Source organism: Haliotis rubra, unplaced genomic scaffold (assembly GCF_003918875.1).
Source record: "Haliotis rubra isolate DU_JTF1 unplaced genomic scaffold, ASM391887v1 Scf33, whole genome shotgun sequence".
NCBI lineage: Eukaryota > Metazoa > Mollusca > Gastropoda > Lepetellida > Haliotidae > Haliotis > Haliotis rubra.
This window is the reverse complement of record NW_025767002.1, coordinates 624,881-646,734: the sequence shown is the minus strand read 5'-3', so window position 1 is coordinate 646,734 and position 21,854 is coordinate 624,881. Positions and strand designations below refer to the sequence as shown.

The window sequence follows — 21,854 nt, the reverse complement described above, 5'->3', positions numbered from 1 at the left end:
AATTTGCACATATGTAAATATACTTTTGCACCTGGTCCTGACCATATGTAAATATGCTCCTAGTGTATATTTATATATACGTGAGTAAATGCGTTCACATGACACATTTACACACGTATGTAAAGTTTGCTCGTGTGTGTATTTATACATAAGTGTGCAAACAGGTGAACGGGGCTTTTGTATTGTATATTTTATGTTCATGTGTATAGTCTTTTATAGTCTCTTATAATCCCATAAGGGATGGCTCATCACATGTATTTTATTATTTGATTTGTATATATGTTTTAACTTGTATGAGGTGAGGCTAAAATAAAATATCTGGTTTAAACATATTTATTTCATGAAAAAGCAAAGACAGAATTTTCATGAACTGGAGTGGTCAACAAGCTCGAAAGAACTTATATGAAGACCGCTCCAATATACATAGATATATGAAACAGTATCATGACAAGAAAAGATAATATCTAAAATGAAAGTAGATGGAATGACATGTAGTCGCAAAATTAAAATCATGATGGTTGTATACATTCATGGCATCTGCAGTCGGGATCCATAGTAGTATAGGTTTTAGTGTATGACTTGCTCAGTTAAAGCGCCTAGTTGTCATTATAACTAGATGGACTGATTTTAAGATATGTGATTGAATTTGTGGGTCCATGGAAGACGTTCCGTATAAGATTGTTTCTAATGAAAAGCCATTGGTATAATAAAATTTAATTAAAATATCTGTCCGTCTGTCTGTCTGTCAGCGATCAATATTTTCATAGCTGTATTGATGACGTGACAACTTGTCAACCTGCTACAATAAGTGACTACGAATACGATAAGGTGTAATCCCAAATATAACAGATGTTACAGTGAGTGAGTTATATTTTCACGTCGCATCGGCACTATTTCAGCCATATAGCCATCCACCCGCTGCAACCTGTGAAGGTCCGGGTTAGAATATTGATCTTCAGTAACCCATGCTTGTCGTAAGAGGCGACTAACGGGTTCAGGTGGTCAGACTCGCTGACTTGGTTGACACATGTCATCGGTTCCCAATTGCGCAGATCGATGCTCATGCTGTTGATCACTGGATTGTCTGGTCCAGACTCGATTATTTACAGACCGCCGCCATATAGCTGGAATATTGCTGAGTGCGGCTTAAAACTAAACTCACCTCACCCACCCGCTGCAGGTTTCAATACATGGCCTGATGGGCCCGTGTGCGAAATGCGTATTATATCTGAAAGCGGACGTTAAATCTCCAAATCACCATCATCATACAGATTTCACAGTTATTTTGTTTTCAACACAAACCCTGTTTTTGGTTTGATGAAATGGATATCACATTTAAACATTCATTTTAGAAATATATTCGAGTATTTGAATATTTCAATGGTATCTATTAAACATCGAAAATCTTAAAATATTTTTAGAACATTAAATTCATCTATCTCCTGTTTTTGTGTATTATGGTAGTGTTGTGGATGAAGTGTTGACTTGTCATGCTGAAGGTCCTGGATCGATTCCCAACATTTGTGAAATGTGTGAAGTCCATTTTTGGCCATGACATCCAAAAAGCTGCATTCAGACTCTTTTCCCTAACTGTTGTAAAGGATTGGTTGGATAAAATAATTGTAAGACTCACTCACTCACTGTTGTGGAAAAGGATTTGGTGGATTATATTAAAATATATATCTCTACAACTCATGACAAGAGTGACAAATGCTTACTCGACAAGACCCTTACACTGTCATTAATCCACTCTGGAAACCAACCACCTTTTGAAATGAAACAATTCCTTTGTTATGAACACAATGGTAAGCATCATGATGAAATGGCTGTCTATCCATCCAATTAAACACAGAAATATCTTGTAGGATATTCAGACGCATACATTAATTCAATCTTTGATTCAAGTCAGTTTGGAGAACTCTTCAACAGACTGTAAACATAGCTCAACACCATCAGAAGGTCAGTGAAGTATATTCAGATGAATACATTAATTCAATCTTTGATTCAAGTCAATTTGGAGAACTCTTCAACAGACTGTAAACATAGCTCAACACCATCAGAAGGTCAGTGAAGTATATTCAGATTAATACATTAATTCAATCTTTGATTCAAGTCAATTTGGAGAACTCTTCAACAGACTGTAAACATAGCTCAACACCATCAGAAGGTCAGTGAAGTATATTCAGATGAATACATTAATTCAATCTTTGATTCAAGTCAATTTGGAGAACTCTTCAACAGACTGTAAACATAGCTCAACACCATCAGAAGGTCAGTGAAGTATATTCAGATGAATACATTAATTCAATCTTTGATTCAAGTCAATTTGGAGAACTCTTCAACAGACTGTAAACATAGCTCAACACCATCAGAAGGTCAGTGAAGTATATTCAGATTAATACATTAATTCAATCTTTGATTTAAGTCAATATGGAGAACTCTTCAACAGACTGTAAACATAGCTCAACACCATCAGAAGGTCAGTGAAGTATATTCAGATTAATACATTAATTCAATCTTTGATTCAAGTCAATTTGGAGAACTCTTCAACAGACTGTAAACATAGCTCAACACCATCAGAAGGTCAGTGAAGTATATTCAGATGAATACATTAATTCAATCTTTGATTCAAGTCAATTTGGAGAACATATTCAGATGCATACATTTATTCAGTTTCTAATTCAATTCATATTGGAGAGCTCGAGAGCAACATCAGCACCAGAGATTGGTCAGTCTTGAGTATCAGATTTCCTGAGGCATAAAAGTCAAAATAGTGGTGAAATGTATATGACCAGATCACTGAACATCAGTGACAATACCAGTGTCCATCAAAAGGGTAAAGATGTTCCTCCATCAATGGATAAATCAGTGAAATGTCCATCAAAGGGTAAAGATGTTCCTATATCAGATCACTGACAATAACATCAGGGTGACAATAAACCAGTGACAATACCAGTGTCCATCAAAGGGTAAACATGTTCCTCTATCAATGTCAATAAAAGAACACGGCTTCACTGTAATTGTTTCTGAAATCTTGAACATTAACTTGACTATAAATTTTGTGTGAATTAGCTAGAATACTCAGAACACATTTAAAAGGGTTATTATACTGTTTCCAAATTAAATTGTGTTGTGAATTTCACCAAATCTCTTGCAATAAGTTTCCAAAGTGAGTTGAAATAAGAGGAAATTGCCTTCATGAAAAATGGAATAATAACAAGTATCTAGCCAATATCATAAATATTTGACCCGATTTTACGAAGCAGTCATAGCCTTTGACAATCATAGAACAATGTTAAAGTATGGGAGTTATGATCCCCTTAGGCATACGATCACTCCAATAGGAGCATGGAGTTCAGACAAACCCTCTGAAGATGGTCACCTCAGGTAAACAACAAGAGGACCTTCAACACATGATCTGTGATCTTGAGTGTATTAAATGATCCAGCTTCATTTCTTGACCCTCATGAGTTGATAATTTTTTTAAACAAAACAGATCTTTTCCTTTGATGGTATCTTCTTGAAGCCGATGCCTGACACAAACATGTATATAATATCCACAACAAAACAAAATGCTGCTTTCTTTATTACCATTCAGAACTGTTTGTTTATGTTCATTTTCAAAATGTGTTGCTCTGAATGCTTGCCCTGCATGTACTGAGAATCTAGAAGCTTTTTGAAGTTTTGAACGATGGCAGAGACAACTACTCTGGAGGGTTTGTCAGTTTCAGACAGAGAGGTCGACTGTGAAGACACTATTATTTACCTACAGTAAGTGGTAGCCTAATGTAAGACAAGTTGTAAGTTTACATACAAAAGATCGTCACGATATGGCTGAGATATTGCCATTGTGACGTTAAATATTAACTCACACACATACAAAAGACATCTTGAAAGACAAAGGAAGTTCAAAGTGATTTATCACGATCATCATCTCCAAAACACTTTAAGGTTTGGGGTAGCATCGTGGTTACAGCGCTGACTCTTCAAGCCGTACACCAGGTCCATTTTCCATGCCAGTCTTTATAGCATCCCCTTGCCACAACAAATCACAATCATCCATTGCTGAAGTAACAGGTCCCTGTCAAATCTTAGCACAGCTGTACTTGAAAGACAAGCATCCTTGAAGATTCCCCAATGAGGAGAGCAAGGAGGTATTTGGAGTCCGGGGTGAAGGTCAGCTGCCTAACATCTCCGCCAATCTGCAGACTCACCACCTCCAGACCGGTGCTGGGATTCCACAGCTTGATGACTCCCTCTTCACAGACCGACGCCACCACCTGGGCATCTGGGCTCACAGCTGCATCAACAACCTGCATAGCAGTAACATGAATCAATAGTTAGATACCTTTTGTTTGTCTTGTTTGTTTGTTGGTTAATGCCCACTCAGCAATATTCCAGCTGTATGGCGGTAAATAATCTGGATCAGATATTCCTGTGATTAACATCATGATCATGGATCTATGCAGAGGGATGATGATATTTTTCAACCAAGTCAGCAAGCCTGACCACCCAATCCCTTTAGTCGCCCATATCCCAATCTTATAAATACAACTGAAATATAACTGACTGACTGACTGAGTTTTGGTTTTACGCCACTTTTAGCAATATTCCAGCAACATCACGGCGGGGGACACCAGAAATGGGCTTCACACATTGTACCCATGTGGGGATTCGAACCCGGGTCCTGGGCGTGACGAGCCAACGCTTTAACCACTAGGCTACCCCACCGTCCCGAAATATAACTGAAATAGTCTTACGAAATATTGTTTAAAGCAATGTTATACTAAACTCACTTACTCAAATAATGGGGAAGAGATGGGTTTCTCCGAGTGTCATTTCTTCACTCATGGGTGTATTTATTTCATAATATGTCATCATTCTGGGACCTGTTTACCATTATACCCCTGCTACAAGGCCAATGACCTGGTCACTTCATGCTTTCTTCCCATCAAATGGACTTGCTGTGATATTAATTCAAAATTCAATTAGAATTCAAGATACTCACTCACAAGAACAAGAAGAACACTAACCGCTTTGTTATGTTTTGTTGGTGGGGCTTTCATCCCAACTGGAAGTCCAGACTCAAAGCCATAGATGATGAGGTAGCCATCTTCAGACCCAACAGCCAGGAACTGTTGTTTTGGAGGCTGCACAAAGCAGGTGTTAGCTCCTTTGCACTGGCTCTCTCCAGCCCAGTCCGGTCTGTACACCATCCCCAACTTCTTCCCTTTAGACATCTGCTGATCACATTTCCCTGTTGGAATGTCCCAAAATACTCCATGGCGACGTGCTGCAATTATCATCATGTTTCCCCTGTAGGCTGAAATCGTCTCTCCAAGGGTGGGGATCTTTGACAGATTCCTAAGACAATGCTGTATGTTGCCAGTTCCTTGACTTAAGTCCACAGCTGCAAAACGGTATGGGTGAGGTTGGGAAGCAAAGGCACCTGACTTCTTCCATGATTCCTTGATTGACTGGTAGTCTCCTGGTGTACATTTAGCCATGATGACTAGATACCGTTCAGAGCTACTCAGGACTGTCCTCAAACTGATGAAGTCAAACATCTTCTGAAGCATTGTCTGTTTTGCCACACCCTGCTTCAAGTCCAACTGATGCAAAGAAACTTTGTTGTCTTGAGCCAAAACATACAAGGTCAGCTTATCACTACACAGAGACCATGAAAGAACATTTTTCGGAATGATATCCTCTAACACAGATTCTCCTGAGTCTGATCTAATTGCTTTCAGAGCTTTCATTTCCTTGTTGTACAACAAGGCAATACCACTGCCAGCTGGATGAAGCTCATCTGCATCAAAGCCAACATCAAGGGACTTGACCAAATGTCCAAATTTCACTGACCATACTTCAACTTTGCCATTCCCTCCTGCTGTGAAGACCTGACCACTGTCATTACTGACAGCAAAGCATCTGTACTGATGGTCATCCAAGAGTGTGTTGGTGACAACACCTGGTGTCCTGTGGGCCAGACAAGGGAATGTGGGAATCAGAAGAGTCTTTTTACTTGATGTCAGGAGATCATAGGCATCATTCACAAGCTTCTTCAGATAGATGCAGTCCTCATCGGGTCTCAGGTACACCAAAATACTTCTTGCAAGAACTAATCGGTTTTTCAGTTTGTTCTTGTGTGAATCAAGAAATGTCCTCAGGCTTTCAATTTCTTTGTCATTTCTTTGTTTCAGGAATGTGTTCATATCATTGATGACCTCTACAGTAGAGCAGGCAGTGATCTTGGTACTGAGGAAGTCAATATTGCAATATACCAAGCCCTTGAATGTGTCCTCATCAACTGCTCTTGCAGCATGGTTCAAATGATGAGTTACACATTTCAACTTCCGGAGATTCGAGACACTGGTTGGCTGTGGAGTGACTTGTCTGTCTGCATCCTTGAAGTCTTTCTTCCTTCGGGACAAATAAATGTCCTTCTTAACCCCTGTTTCTGCCAGGTATATCTGAAGCAAAGTTGAGTGGAGTTTGTCCAGGAACTTGTCCTGAACATATCGAGCCAAAGCTGACATGATGAACTGTCTGTGATACCAGTACATTGTTATCTTGTTCTGGGACATCCTCTCCACAAGGTACTCCTTGATGTCATAGCGGATCCTGGCCCACAGAACTGGAGGAATCCTCACCATGCCAGGAACTGGAGGGTCATGAAACCTGTACACTTCATCCAGGACTTCATTGTCACAAGACAAAACATCCTCAAGCTCTATTTCAGATAATCCATTGAGTCCAACTGTGATGTATCCAAGAGCATTGCGTATCAAAACCTCCCCAAACTTTTGCTCAAGCCTGTCAAATAGAACATTAATGGCTTCCCTAATTGATCCAGCAAGCATCAAGTCACTGACAGGATTGAAGGAGGACCATTTCATTGCCTCATCAAGGAGAAGCTTCAGGTACAGAGGGCTAGGAGCTTCAGAGAAGACTTCAAGGATGAACCGAACTTGGTCATCAGTAACTCTGCGTTTCCTTAGCTTCAGATACTTATCAATGATCTTCTTGCCAGTGGATTCTGGAAGTATTGGCACTGCCATGTACACTGCTGATTCTGGCAGTCTCTTCTTAATGTTGGACAAGATGTTATGTTCTGTTGGCAAGGTTGAGATGATCAGATGAACATTGGAAGGCAAATTGGTAGGAAGCCATGACATGCTGTAGGCATCGTTCTCACTTGACAACTGGTCAATAGAATCCAGGAGTATGATGATTGGATCTTTGAATGTGGAAGACATGCTGCGGAGAAACCTTGGAATGTATTCAATGAGGCTGGCCATTGTCCTGTATCCCATTGGCTCCATGATTGTATCTGTGCAGTCGGCTATCTGCCCACAAACATCAAATAACACATCATAGATGTTGAGTGTGGAAGGCGATGTTCCAAGGAACCGAATCATTCCAATATAATCTCCTTTGATCCAAGACCGCAGCTTGTTCATAACCATTGCCATTACTGAAGTTTTGCCAGCTCCAGATTCTGCCCAGATGGTTAGAGGCTGTCGAGACTGGCCCGACAAAATGTGATCTTTGACCTTCTGGAGGATGTCCTCCTGGCCACAGAAGGTCTCACACTTGGACTTACAGAAATGAAGATGATGGAGAGTCTCATCCAAGCCACAGTAATACTCCCTCTGTCGGATGTGAGTCGATCGCTCTTTCTTGGCAAGCATGATCATACTGGACACATCCTGCGTCAGTTTGAGACTGAAATCTTGGATGTAGGCTCTGTGTTCAGGACTAGCTGTAGGGTCTACTCCCCCACTTTTCCAGGGAGCCTTGAAGGTTTTGCAGTTCTGTGGGCCAAGGATTTTCTCAATCTTTGAGATAGAGGCTTTCTGTAAGGCAGCTATTTCCTTGTCAACTGTTTTCTGAAAATCAACATTACAAATTTAGTTTAATTGTGTTACATATATACATATATATTGAAACTTAGGACAGACTTGTAGTTTATGGTTAACAGATGTTTGAAAAATTATTGCCGATACTTAGGGGAAATAACATAAAATAAAAAGATTTCCATTCTCGTCTTTGAATGTTTGAATGCATTGCACTGTGTACTATATTTAGGAAACTGTCTTGTCGGTGCTTCAGTTTGGGTAAGTTTATATTCAAAAGAATATATACATAGTGAAGTACTCAGAGTTAATATTTCAGGATCATAGCTCCATAAATCAAACATTTTTCAAACTGAAGCCTTACATTGTCATGACACTATATGCAGAATTTGAAATTCCCCTGTATGTTGATTTGTTACCAGTCTTTCTAATTCTAAAGAATAATCACAGATTCAGTTCCATCTTGAGACTTTCTGGGAGTTAAATAGTCATCTGCTTACTGCTTGATCCGATGCGCTCAGTGTCAGTTGTATGGAATAAATGACGTACCTTTCCCTGGGAATCGGTGATACTGATGTATCGGTGAGCATCTTTGTCCTCCAGATGTTCATCAGTTAGCCCCGTGAGTTTCCGCTGATACAGAAGACAATGAGAGCTTGGCTTAGGAGCCTCAAATATTCCTTTTGATGTCTCATATTCAGTTACTGAAATTAAAACAAATAGTTTTTAATGGTATGAAACAATTACTGTTCCTTCAAACTAAGACTTTCCAATCTGCAGAAAGGTAATCAAAGTAGGGGAGAATGACTTGTGATGCAGCAGGCAGCAAATAAGAAGATCAAAGATTCAAAGAAGACATTAAGTATTAGGAAAAGAGATATTGGGGAAGAGAAATGTAACTGGGGGATAAACATATGTGAGTAGTGACTGAGTCATGTTTGAGGACAGCCATTAACTGATGAGATACAGTTTGAGTTACATATGTCTATAGCTAAATGAATGAATAAATGAATGAATGAATGAATGAAAGAATGAATGATGAATGAATGAATGAATGAATGAATGAATGAATGAATGAATGAATGAATGAATGAATGAATGAATGAATGAATGAATGAACAGCTGTTATTTTAACACAATTACAGCTTCCGTTACTCAGAGAAATCCTACACAAAATACTAATGAGAAATTTCTCTGATATCTTTCTGATTATAGAAATGATTTCATTTGGTAAAATAAATTTTGAAACAATCAAGACAGAAAGAGAGAGAAAGAAGAGAAGAAGGATTGCTTAAAAGCAAGTGAATTTGTTCAAATTTTCTCTGTTCACCCAGCACTAAATGGGTACCTGGTGGGATATGACTGCAAACCTAGTGCCGCACATGCCGCTTGAGTTAACCAGGGACTACGCGTTGCACATAGCATCATTAAAGTGAATATTAGGTGGTCTATAAATGTATGTCAAGATATTGCTAGAATATTTATCAAAACAGCTTAAAACCACACTCACCTGACTTAAAGTACATGTGTCTCTGTTCCTCAGACAGCTTCCCCTCTTGGTGCAGCAGACTGGCAGCTTCACGGACAATGGACAGCATCGATGTGAACGCTGTCTGCCATGATTCCAAGGCACGTTGTCGCAGCTCCTCACATCCTGGGCTGTAGTCTCCAAAATGTGGAAACTGGGACCTGATTGGCTGCAATGTTTTAAACACACACATGTTTTAAGTTTAAAATATTTTTACAAAAATATATTTGTCATGAAATACATATTTATGATTGGACTTGGTCAATCACAATGTTTAATTTTGTACCTGTTGATAAATACTATGTACAGTCAACAAAACCCTTTTCAAATATTAGATATCAATTGAGTGACGATACGTCGAGAACAACAATAATGATCAGGACATTGTATGTCCAGACTTGGTTCTATACAGGCTGCTGTCACCAAACAAACAAACAAACAAACAAACAAACAAACAAACGATCAGTCCCTCCATGCGTTATAGTTCACCTTTTACAAAATCCTGTTGCACATAAACAGTAACATTAATGTTCCAAGGGTAAAATGGGGTTGTAAGGGAAGCTTAATGGTCATTTATTAAACCAATGACCTGAGTTTGATTCCCCAAAAAGGTACAGTTTACGAAATTCATACATGGTGTTCTTGGTGGCTGGCACTTTGCTAAAAGGGGAGTAAAATCCTACTCACTCACGTAGAGGTAATCAGACGTACCTGTAGGACAAACTCAGGTGGAATAGCGTTGTCATCCCTCTTGTACCAGGTGTCTAACAAGGAAACGTCCAGACCCCGGCGTGACGCTGCTGATCGCAGCATCTCAAACTCTGGACACAGCACCTCCGTGGGTAATGGCCGAAAACCATACCTTTCACCTAGTATACTCTGGAGACAAGTGACATACATAAACATCAGATTACGTTTTGATTATTTGTTATTTAACACCATACACAGCAACATTCCAACAATACAGTGCCCTAGACAAACAACTGATTGATATTATGAACAATGTCCAGTCTGAGTGAGTGAGTGAGTTTAGTTTTACGCCGCACTCAGCAATATTCCAGCTATATGACGGCGGTCTGTAAATAATCGAGTCTGGACCAGACAATCCAGTGATCAACAGCATAAGCATCGATCTGCGATTTGGGAACCGATTACATGTGCCAACCAAGTCAGCAAGCCTGACCACCCGACCCCGTTAGTCACCTCTTACGACAAGTATGGGTTACTGAAGATCAATATTCTAAACCAGACCTTCACGGTATGTCCAGTCTGAGCATGATGACATGGAATCAACTAACTTTCGGATCCTGACCACCCAATCTGTTTAGTCATCTTGTATGAGGATACAGGGGAGATACGGATATATATAAGCTGAAGTTGTTGACAGAATAAAGAGTTACATTACAAAGCCTTACATCTTTCTTCATTGATCATTTCACTCTATATATATGAGAGTGTGTATTTTAAATGTTTAGCTTGTAGATTTGTCTTAATCTGCATTTCAAAGGCCAATTTCAGGACATTAATTGTCCAATATGTACAATGTTTGAAGTCCCTTTAAAATGTCCCCCTGTGTAATATTGATAGCCTTGGAAATACATGTATATGTATAAGGCAGCCATTGTCTTTAAATCAAAATAACATGAACACATTTCGCATTACATTAAATTGATTATTGTTAGAAATGTCATAGAATGATAAAGACATTATAATTCCATGTATTTGTGCATCATAAATATCACACAACAGGAAATAAACATCATATTTTAATCTTAGCTTTTTTGTTGTCTCCCCCTTTATTACATTTTGAAAGCAATGACTTACAATGAAGTTGGGTCCAAGTGAGACATTCTGACAGTTCTTCACTTCCTGCAGACACAGGCGCTCAGCTGAGTGATCATTTTGTGTATCCTCAGTCAGGCCCCACCGAAGGTCAACCAACTGAAGGTCAAGGTCAAGGTTTGAGCAGAATGACCTCAGTATGGGTGACACATCACGTGACAGGGCATTACGTTCAGCTCGCATATCTACAACAGCAGGAATTAAATGGTGATATGATGCCAATGTCTCAACAGCAATAACTTGCTGGACAGTAGGTTCAACATATTAATTTCACGGTAATATTTATGGTCAAAATAAAGATTGAAAGGCAACATATATAATGATTTAAATGTATTTACAACTATGTCTTATTTCACAAGTGCAAAAAATCTATTGGTTGATTAAACACGAAAGTATGGAGCACTAATAATCTGATGGATATACAGTGGATACGTAAAACACAATTACATAAAAATATCCCAAAACACATTCATGATCCGTAACTTTTTTGGTTCAGTATATGTATTTTCCTATTTATGCTGTCCCCGAGAACCCTGATAAATGTATTTCAATGAGATCACAAAACAAGCTTCGATCTGTGTCTGGCAAGGTTGTAAGACTACATACAGCAATTATCAAGACATTATGATGCTATATTTTAATGACCACAGATAGAGTGGTATACAGCCAATCAGGCACGTTAAAGTGGTTACCTGAGTGGTATACAGCCAATCAGGCACATGTAAGTGGTTACCTGAGTGGTATACAGCCAATCAGGCACGTGTAAGTGGTTACCTGAGTGGTATACAGCCAATCAGGCACATAAAAGTGGTTACCTGAGTGGTATACAGTCAATCAGGCACATGAAAGTGGTTACCTGAGTGGTATACAGCCAATCAGGCACATGTAAGTGGTTACCTGAGTGGTATACAGCCAATCAGGCACATGAAAGTGGTTACCTGAGTGGTATACAGCCAATCAGGCACATGAAAGTGGTCACCTGAGTGGTATACAGCCAATCAGGCACATGAAAGTGGTTACCTGAGTGGTATACAGCCAATCAGGCACATGAAAGTGGTTACCTGAGTGGTATACAGCCAATCAGGCACATGAAAGTGGTCACCTGAGTGGTATACAGCCAATCAGGCACATGAAAGTGGTTACCTGAGTGGTATACAGCCAATCAGGCACATGAAAGTGGTTACCTGAGTGGTATACAGTCAATCAGGCACGTGAAAGTGGTTACCTGAGTGGTATACAGCCAATCAGGGCACAGCCAATCAGGCACATGAAAGTGGTTACCTGAGTGGTATACAGCCAATCAGGCATGTAAGTGTATACAGCCAATCAGGCATGTGCAAGTGGTTACCTGAGTGGTATACAGTCAATCAGGCATGTGAAAGTGGTTACCTGAGTGGTATACAGCCATCCAGGCACGTGAAAGTGGTTACCCACAGGATACCTGACATACGGATGTTAGGTAAAGACAAAAATGCAAATGGAGGTCACTTTTAGGTATGTGATGTTACCTGTAGACATATGACACCTGAAGGTTACCTGTAGAAGTATGACACCTTGAGGTTACCTATAGGTACATGACATTACCTGTAGATGTATGACATGCAGAGGTAACCTGTCAATACCTGAAGATATATGACACCGAGATTCATCTGTAGGTATATACTGAGGGAAACAAATAAGGGAACGCCAGTTCATTGCTGTGTTCTTCTATTTATTTTCACCCAGTGTGCGATATACAGCTTCAGAAGAAACCTTGACAAAAATAAAGGAACACTTGTAGTTTCACATGTTCCCTTATTTGCTCTCGTCAGTATATATGACACACGTAGAGCTCACCTGTAGGTATATGAAGTTACCTGTAAATGTATGACACACAGAGATCACCTGTTAATACCTGTACATATATGACAGATTACCTGAAAACGTGGAGCTGATGAAGATGCGGACGATGGAGCGAGGAAGTGGGGGAAGGTCTGACATGTCCCCTTCTAACATGGCATCAAACTGCTTCTCCAAGGCCTCGTTGTACTGTGGCTTGGGCTGCTTGTCTACACAGAGAAAAATTACAACATTTTAACTTATCATATGAGACTTTATTTTAAACATTGTTGAGGTTGCTTGGGACCAATACTAACCTGTACTACCAACATAATCCTCATTTAATTGTCTCTTATGACTCGTAATTGGGCACAGGAGACCCGTGAAGAACCGGGTTAGAATTGGTCTTCAGTAACCCATGCTTGTCATAAGAGGTGACTAACGGGATCGGGATTGGTTGACACATGTCATCGTATGTATCCCAATGCGTAGGTCGATGCTCACAATATTGATCACTGGATTGTCTGGTCCAGACTTGATTATTTACAGACCGCTGTCATATAGCTGGAAATATTGCTGAATGCGGCGTTAAACAACAACCAATCAGTCTGGAGACACATTGTTCCCTAGGTCCTCACAGGGGGTAATACAAACCAGGGTTCCGTTGTACAAAGCAACCTTAGCACTACGCCAGTCGTAAGTCTATGTTATGGTATGGGAGTTACGATCACCTTATCGCTAAGATCCCTTTGTACAATGACACCCAGATCAGACAGAAGATATTGTAAATACTTGTATGAAATATTTAGAATACCTGTGACAATAAAGAGCAATACTCCAATATCATGAATGCATCCATATTTCAACGACAAGATATTTGATGGTCATAACTGTTATACCATAGGGGCAATGAAGCCAAGGTCATTGGAATATTTTAAGGTAATTATATACACATGAGGACAACAACCTACATTGATTGAATAATTAATTCCCAAATTTCCCAGCATACCATTTGTCCCAGCTGCTTTTGTCCTTGTTTCTTCCTTCGCCTGCTTAGCTGCTGAGCTCCTGGAAGGGAAGTGATAATTATCATTACCGGTACCTATTCTGTCTCGGCAGCAAAAAGTGTTATCACATCTAAGACCAGAATAAGTTATATGTATAGTCTGTGATAGTCAGTGTTAAAGAAAGACATTTACCATCTGTTGAAACCCATCAGCACAGGTCTGATGCTGACCAACATAAATGCCAAATAAAAAAAATGTTGTGGTTCCGATTACACCTCATTAAAATTTAGGGTAGGTAGGTAGGAATATTTTTTTTACATATTTTTTATTAGAAGGAAAGTACAAACTAATAACACATGTATCAATGTGTAATTGTTTATTGAATCAAGCTTTCGGCCATCATATCAACTTTCTCTATCAGAATGACCGATATCTGATGGAGCCGGGAAAAAATAATGGTATCTGAAAGCTTATTTTATTCAGTCTGCTTAAAAAAATAGGGTCGGCACCAGAATTCAAGGGTCGGTCGGGTAATCGGAACCACAAAAAAAAAAATTAGGCCTAATTAGGGTGATCTGGAAACGGAACCCACAAACATATCTCAGTGCGGTCAAGGGACACAACTCTGCATAGTGAATTGCAATTCTTTAGTCAGATGGGTCAATAGAGGCCCCCTACAAGGGTGCAGGGAGGTGGGGTAGCCTAGTGGTTAAAGTGTCTGCTCGTCACACAGAAGACCCGGGTTTGAATCCCCATATGGGCACAATGTGTGAAGCCCATTTCTGGCGTCCCCCGCCATGATATTGCTGGAATATTGCTAAAAGCGGCATAAAACCATACTCACTCACTCACTCACCTTACTAGGGTGCAGAAGAAGGGCTACTTGGAACAGTATTACTGAAGACATTAGCCTGATTTTATGTTAACAATAGATTTGTTTAGTTGTTTTACAGTAAATAGTGTACCACAATAGTGTTCACTGAGCTCACTTGTAAGACAACTGAATGTATACAGATAAAAGGCTACTCACCCTTTCGAATTTCTTGTACCATTTTTTACAGTACTCTTACCCAGAACTGCCATCTGAAATAATTCAAACCCAAAATTTTATTCACAATGTTCCTACAACATGACATAATGTACTCTTATTCTGTAAAACAAGTTATTTATGTAAACCCATAGACATCTGTTACCTGTCAGCCTCCAGAAAACTCCTAGGAGACCCAAAGGTGCTCACTATAGGAAGTAGGATCTTCCTTTATTTCCTGCCATAATCTTACACTTTACAACCATCTAAACAGGTGTATCAGTGTCGATAAGTGAGGTGCAAGCAATCACTCACCTGTCCAGGTGTGTTGTTTGCTATCTGAAACGAGGACACCCTCTTTGCTGGAGGGGCAGATGCTGAAGAGAATCAGATAATACAGGTAAAACAAACATTGATGGAAACTCACTCACTCACTCACTTGCCATCCAGGGCCCCGTTTCACAAAGCTCTCGTAACTTTTCTCGTAGCGTCGTACCTCCTATGTTACAGTATAGGAGGTACGAATGTTACGAGGAAAGTAGAGAAAATCTCGTAACTTTTCTCGTAGCATTCGTACCTCCTATACTGTAACATAGGAGGTACGACGCTACGACAAAAGTTACGAGAACTTAGGCTTACGAGAGCTTTGTGAAACGGGGCCCAGCTATATAGATATCTAGCTTGCAATCTCACTTAGGTTAATTACACTTACATTTCATCTTGGAAGTCTTGAACTGTGACATTGTAAACTGAAAAACACAATAATAAAAATTAAAAGGTGAATCAAATAATATGAGTTAGGCATGTGTTGAAAATAATTAAATCACAAAATACTGTAATGTAACTGTAAAAACTGTGGATGTAAGAAAATTAGACCAAAATTTTATCTCATAATTGTTTTATCTTGACAGAAAAAAACAAAAGCAAATTTCATATGAATACATTCAAATTTCATATAAATTCATTTTTCATATGAATACACTTAATGTACACTGATGCCTTAATTTGAACAGCCTTTTTTAACGAATAAATAGGCATGGTACACCTAAAAACTATGAAATGCCTCACAACCTTTTAAAATTCGTAAGCGAATGTATGACATAAACAATACATTGAGATTTATTTCAATTTACAAATGTACATTTTTCATCCATCAGTTAGAAGCATGGAAACTCGATCTATAACTTGCAACGTCCAGATTTCTGCCTATTTATAGCAGAACTTTTAGAGGTCTGGAGTACAGTGCGTAAGGCTTTTCCGGATCACGGGTATTCTGGATCACTGCCACGTACATTAACACCTAGAAACTGTAAACCTCGGTGGATTTCTACACACAATGTGTCATTTCAAAGTTGTGACAGTATTCTTCAAGGTGATATATTTTTTTCACGTGATCTGAACCGGAAGACTACTTGCGCTCCCTGTAACGGGGATACCTATCATCGTGGTCACCTGTCGTTAGCATCTTGCTAAATGTTAACAATCCATTGCATACAGAAACATTTCACCTATAAATAGCAACAAAATCTGTTTTACATCTGCCATATTTTTTAAGAAATAAGCAATTTGTGGGACCACGTGGTTAAGTCAGTTCCGGATCACCAGAATACAGAGAGTAGACACTTTGATAATATGACAGATACATGAGGATACACTCACACAGACAGTTCAAACCACTCTTAATTAGCATATATTATTATTAACTTGAGTTAACAATGAGATCTAATTTTTTATGTTCCTTATTTGCTTTCATTAATTTTGTTAACTAACATGTACATCTGTATCCAGTGATTGATGGTGTGAGGAGTTTTACATGACTCAAAATGACTGAATAAAGAGTTCCCCCAAAAATGGATTATTTTGTCTTGATAGTTATAATTTACAAGATGAAGTTGCATGTCAGTGACACGTCAATATGTTAAAATAGTACAGACTCACAACAGATCATCGTATAGCGAATTTCACCTAAATCATCAGCAACAAACAGCACGGCCTTGTAGTATCATTTAACTTCTGAATGTGATTTAATTTCGATACATAAGTGATCAGCACCTTAAACCGCTTATGTACAATACAACCAGAAATTATTGAGAATTTAAGATTGTAATTTTTTATATTTTTTTCACTCATTACTCACATATTAAATGTGAATATTAGCAGAACATAACTCCAGATTCAAAGACAGGTGAACAGTTAGTATTTTGTCAAGTCACCATGGGCAGCAATGCAGGCTTCAATGCGGCGGGGCATACTACTGATCAAAGAAGTTAGAAAGTCGTGGTCCATGCTGTCCCAATATCGGACCACCTCTTCTTTCATTTCAGCAATATTTGTCAGATTTTTCTTATTGACACTTTCCTTCATAAGTCCCCAAACATTTTCCATTGGATTTAGGTCAGGGCTATAGCTTGGCCAATCTAATAATGTCATATTTTGGGTCCGAAACCAGGCCTGTGAATGCTTTGAACGATGTTTTGGGTCGTTGTCCTGCTGGAAAATCCAAAAATTTCCATAGAACACGTGAGCAGATGGAAGTAAATGTCCCTCGAGAATATCTGTGTACCGCTCACTGTTCATATTGCCTTCAAATACACAGAGGGGTGTTGCCCCTAACACAGATATGCCACCCCACACGTTAAATTTCAGACTGTACTTTGGGTGCTGATACAAAGGTTGTTCAGTTTGTTTGGTCCAGAATTTCAGTGCATTAGGAAACAGCCACACAGAACTTTCATCTGAGAAAATCACATTGTCCCAGTTAAAATTTCTATGCTGTAAGCACCAGTTCAACCTTCACTCCTTTTGATCAGGTTTCATGATTGGTGATGGAATTCCTACTTTTCCGCCAACCCATTGCATGCAGATCAGTTCTAATTGTCTCCTTACAGACAGCCACAGTTCCTCTATCAATCATATCCAGCCTTAAGTTTTCTAAACTCCTTCGTTTGTTTTAGAAACAAGAATACCAAGCCGCCTCCTGTCACCGACAGTCAATTTTCTGGGCCTACCTGAGCCTCCCTGGTGCTCAATGCCATATCCATTTGCAATATTTTTCAAAACACGATAAACAGTGGACAAAGGGATGCCTGTTCTATTTGAAATCACTTTAGCTGATCTGATGTCCTTGTTATAATACTCTAAAATCAACTTCCTCTTCTCTAAATCATCCATACTGAGGATCACTGAAAATGTCGTCTGCTAGCAAGTAAACAAAGGGGGATAACTCTTCACAAACTAATGAAAAAGGATTAACGGAGTTGTCTCTCTTGAATGAAACCAAGCACTTGATAGCTGGTCAAGGTTGTTTATACTAGAAATCCAATTAAACATATTCCTAAAATTCTCAATAATTTCTGGTCATACTATATAAACCCCAAGAGAATATTTTTCAGTTCAAGTTGGTACCTGGAATCCTGATACAGGAATATGTGTGTGTTGTAATGAGCAGCAAGTGTTAAAACGATCTACATAGGTGCTGTTATCAACTGCAATGTTTGTTATTGGTAATCGAGACATCATAAAAAATAGTTTTCACGCATCTGTTCTATTAAACACGTGTTACTGTTTGACACATCCCCTTGTTGCCCCAAACGTGCATTAGTAACCTCACACTGCCTTGTTTTTTCACGTGATCCGGAATACCCGGAAATGATTCGTGGAGCGTTTCTTTTGTCAGTTTTCTATAATACATCAGCATCGTATCGAATTGGTATTTTGGTGTGAGTAACATGAAACTTTGCTAAGACAAAATTTGCCCTTAGGCGCTTGAGACATCTTTTCGCGTAGGCGCATGCAGTCGTTGTTTCGTTAGTGATCCGGAACTGCCTTACGCATATGAAGTATAATATATTGCAAAATGGTTCATTTCACTGTGAACTGTGCGTGCAAAACCTCATCGCTAGACATCTGCACAAAGGTAAGCAAATAATAAGTATATATACTCGAATGAATACAGACCAATTTATAATGAACTCAAACAATTTTGGACACTTACCCCTGGTACAAGAGTGTCACTCGCTGACTCGCAAAATCTGTCAATCAACCAAGCACATATTGGCAATCAAGACTTGCGACAGGTGCCCGAGTGATCAGCTGATGATAGTATCAAGCAAATATCTCAACTAATATTCCAAGAGTTTTTAACCAGTTCTGGCTTCTATTTCCTCAACAAATTATATATGCAGATGCTATCTCTTCGACGCGCTGTGCGTGTCCGTCTAATCGCTTTTATGTTGTCATGGTAATGTATAAACATTATCGCTGTCTTTTCTAAGGGAGGCAACTCTTGGGTGTGACAACTTGCGATCGCTTTGATTTAGCTGTACAGGTGTGATGTTTATAAGGAGTAACGCCTTGAACATGCTTTGTGTTGTTTTATTTTAACATATTACAATGTCACAACCAAAGTGCAAGTGTTCCAAGAAAATATGTGATTGCATTAGTTTGTTTGGGAGTGCGTTGAATGCTGTTTTATGTCGTTCTATGTCATGAAAGCGCTAGCCCACAGGGGTTCGAATCACTGTTTGGACAATAATTTTTAAAATAAAAATCTAAATTTTGCAATCGTATATTGTTTTTATATGTTATGATTAACCTATATTTCAAATACATGTGTATTTTATGTAATGAGTGTAGCGGTGGAATTTTCTTTAAAATTCATTTCTTCACCGATCTCGTTCAAATTTGAAATATTGGTTAATCATAACATATAAAAACAATATACGATTACAAAAGTCTAGATTTTTATTTTTTTTAAATATTGTCCAAACAGTGATTCAAACCCCTGTGGTTTCAACTATCCCCTAATTCGTAAGAAGTGACGATAATGGCAGCAGCGATGACTGTATTCCAGCACTGATGCTGGTAAATAATAAAGTCTGGAAATAAGTAGAATTTTATTATACGGATTATTCTCATTAATATCTCCCTTATTGACCTCCCGTCAATTATTTTGCTTTGTTCACTGGCATATTTTCCAAAGTATGCTTTTATTCACTATTGTAGTACATTCCTGAATTATTGTGAATAAGCGCATGTATCCATGACTCAGATAAAATTATTCAACACTTGTGAAGATGGATCTCTTGAATATCATCTGAATAATGAGCAAGAAAAGGACTTTATTATTTTATTCTTAAATAAATTTATCATACTGTTTTTTTCTTGACCGATGCATGCATTCATTATATTTATTGTTCTCAATATATTAAACAAAGTACTATCCGTGAATATATATGAAACTTTGCATACTTTTGCATAATTATTATGATGTGGTGGCATTATATTCTTAGAATTAACACTTAAAGCTCAATGATGGATTACTTGATGTGACTGTCAATGAGGGTTTGTCAGATCCTGATGCAGAATGGTATCCCATGAGAGTAACACCTTAGATGTTAATGTTATTTTAATTATGTATAATTTTCAAACTCTGTGTGTTCATTACTATCAAGCCAAACTGGCAGGTTAGTGCAATTCAGGAAGGTCATATTGTTTTAGATTTAAGGCCTCCAAACTGTTCAACAACCCTACTGCTCGGATAACTTTGAAAGAAATAATAAAAAAACATACATATATATATATGCATGTGAATATATTTCTGTTTGTTTATACTGAGTAAATGGGTGGGTTAGGTGTAACGCAAACGTGAACACTGTTCCATTTATATCAGAGGTAGTTGTGTCGAAAAATATATGCAAGTGGTGATAAGTCTAGAAACGTTAAGCACATTGGCAGCGATTAAACACCACCTGGTTCAAAATGCATTTCCGAAAAATGATAAACCCTGATCTGCAACCAACTGAACACCTTTGAGGATTACCTTGTTTCCCAAGTGAGAACTAAACCTTCCTCTTCAAATCCTGGAGGGATAGCCTAGTGATTAAAGCGTTCGCTTGTCTTTCCGAAGACCCGAGGTTCGATTTCCCAATGGGTACAATGTATGGAGCCCATTGCGGGTCTCCCACATTGTGATATTGCTGGAACATTGCTGGAATGTTGCTAAATAATGTAAAATGACATTCACTCAAACCCTGGATGAACTTATCCACATGCTGCACCAGGACTGACTGAGTATAGTTTTACGCTGTTTTTAAGCAATATTCCAGCAATATCACGGCGGGGGACACCAGAAATGGGCTTCACAAATTGTACCAATGTTGGGAATCGAACCCGAGTCTTCCACATGAAGAGCGAACGCTTTAACCACTAGGCTACCCCACCGCCCCGCTGCACCAGGAATCGGATCCCAATGATGAATATCAGAAGTCTCAGGAGATGCCACAAAAATGTCACCCATGACAGGAGCATACACCAGGTACTGATTAAAGTGTCAGTGGTGATTCCAGGGTTAACAGCTGACTGCCAATTGTCGTATAGGCTGGATGCTTATACATTCAGCCTTTTGTAGACGTCTTTGCTGAATGCCAAATTGGTACTGATTATTTGTGTAACCTTGACAACCTGATTGTACTGTGGCAATCTGTTTGTAAGTTTACTATTCCTATGTCGTGTTCCCAACAATGAATCCATACTGTCATTGTTAAAAGTAACACATGTCCAAAGGGACACATGCCATGTGTTCACGGACATTGGGTCAGTGAGTAAGTTGGGTTTAATATCGCTTATAACTCATTTCCAGTTATATCAAACGGGTGTCAGCTTAATATGGGAGAAAAGGTCAACATGATCCAGGATTCGAACATCTTATCACTTTGGAAAAACCCACATGCATGGCATGGCACTAACAAACCTAGAAAGCAAGCATGGTGCCC

General features: G+C 38.9%; 1 protein-coding gene across 1 annotated transcript; it reads right to left on the bottom strand.

The window, feature by feature from the left end:
• Positions 1–3,874: 3,874 nt before the first annotated feature.
• Positions 3,875–19,538, bottom strand: LOC124284144 (NACHT and WD repeat domain-containing protein 2-like). Its single transcript, XM_046720201.1, has 12 exons — positions 19,076–19,538; positions 15,794–15,830; positions 15,397–15,458; positions 15,085–15,137; positions 14,057–14,115; positions 13,146–13,277; positions 11,212–11,414; positions 10,099–10,266; positions 9,370–9,556; positions 8,409–8,563; positions 5,034–7,892; positions 3,875–4,313 (listed from the first exon to the last, which is right to left on the bottom strand). Exons 2-12 carry the CDS (start codon positions 15,822–15,824, stop codon positions 4,092–4,094), a joined length of 4,131 nt encoding a protein of 1,376 aa, XP_046576157.1. The 5' UTR covers positions 15,825–15,830; positions 19,076–19,538; the 3' UTR covers positions 3,875–4,091.
• Between the last annotated feature and the right edge of the window lie 2,316 nt (positions 19,539–21,854).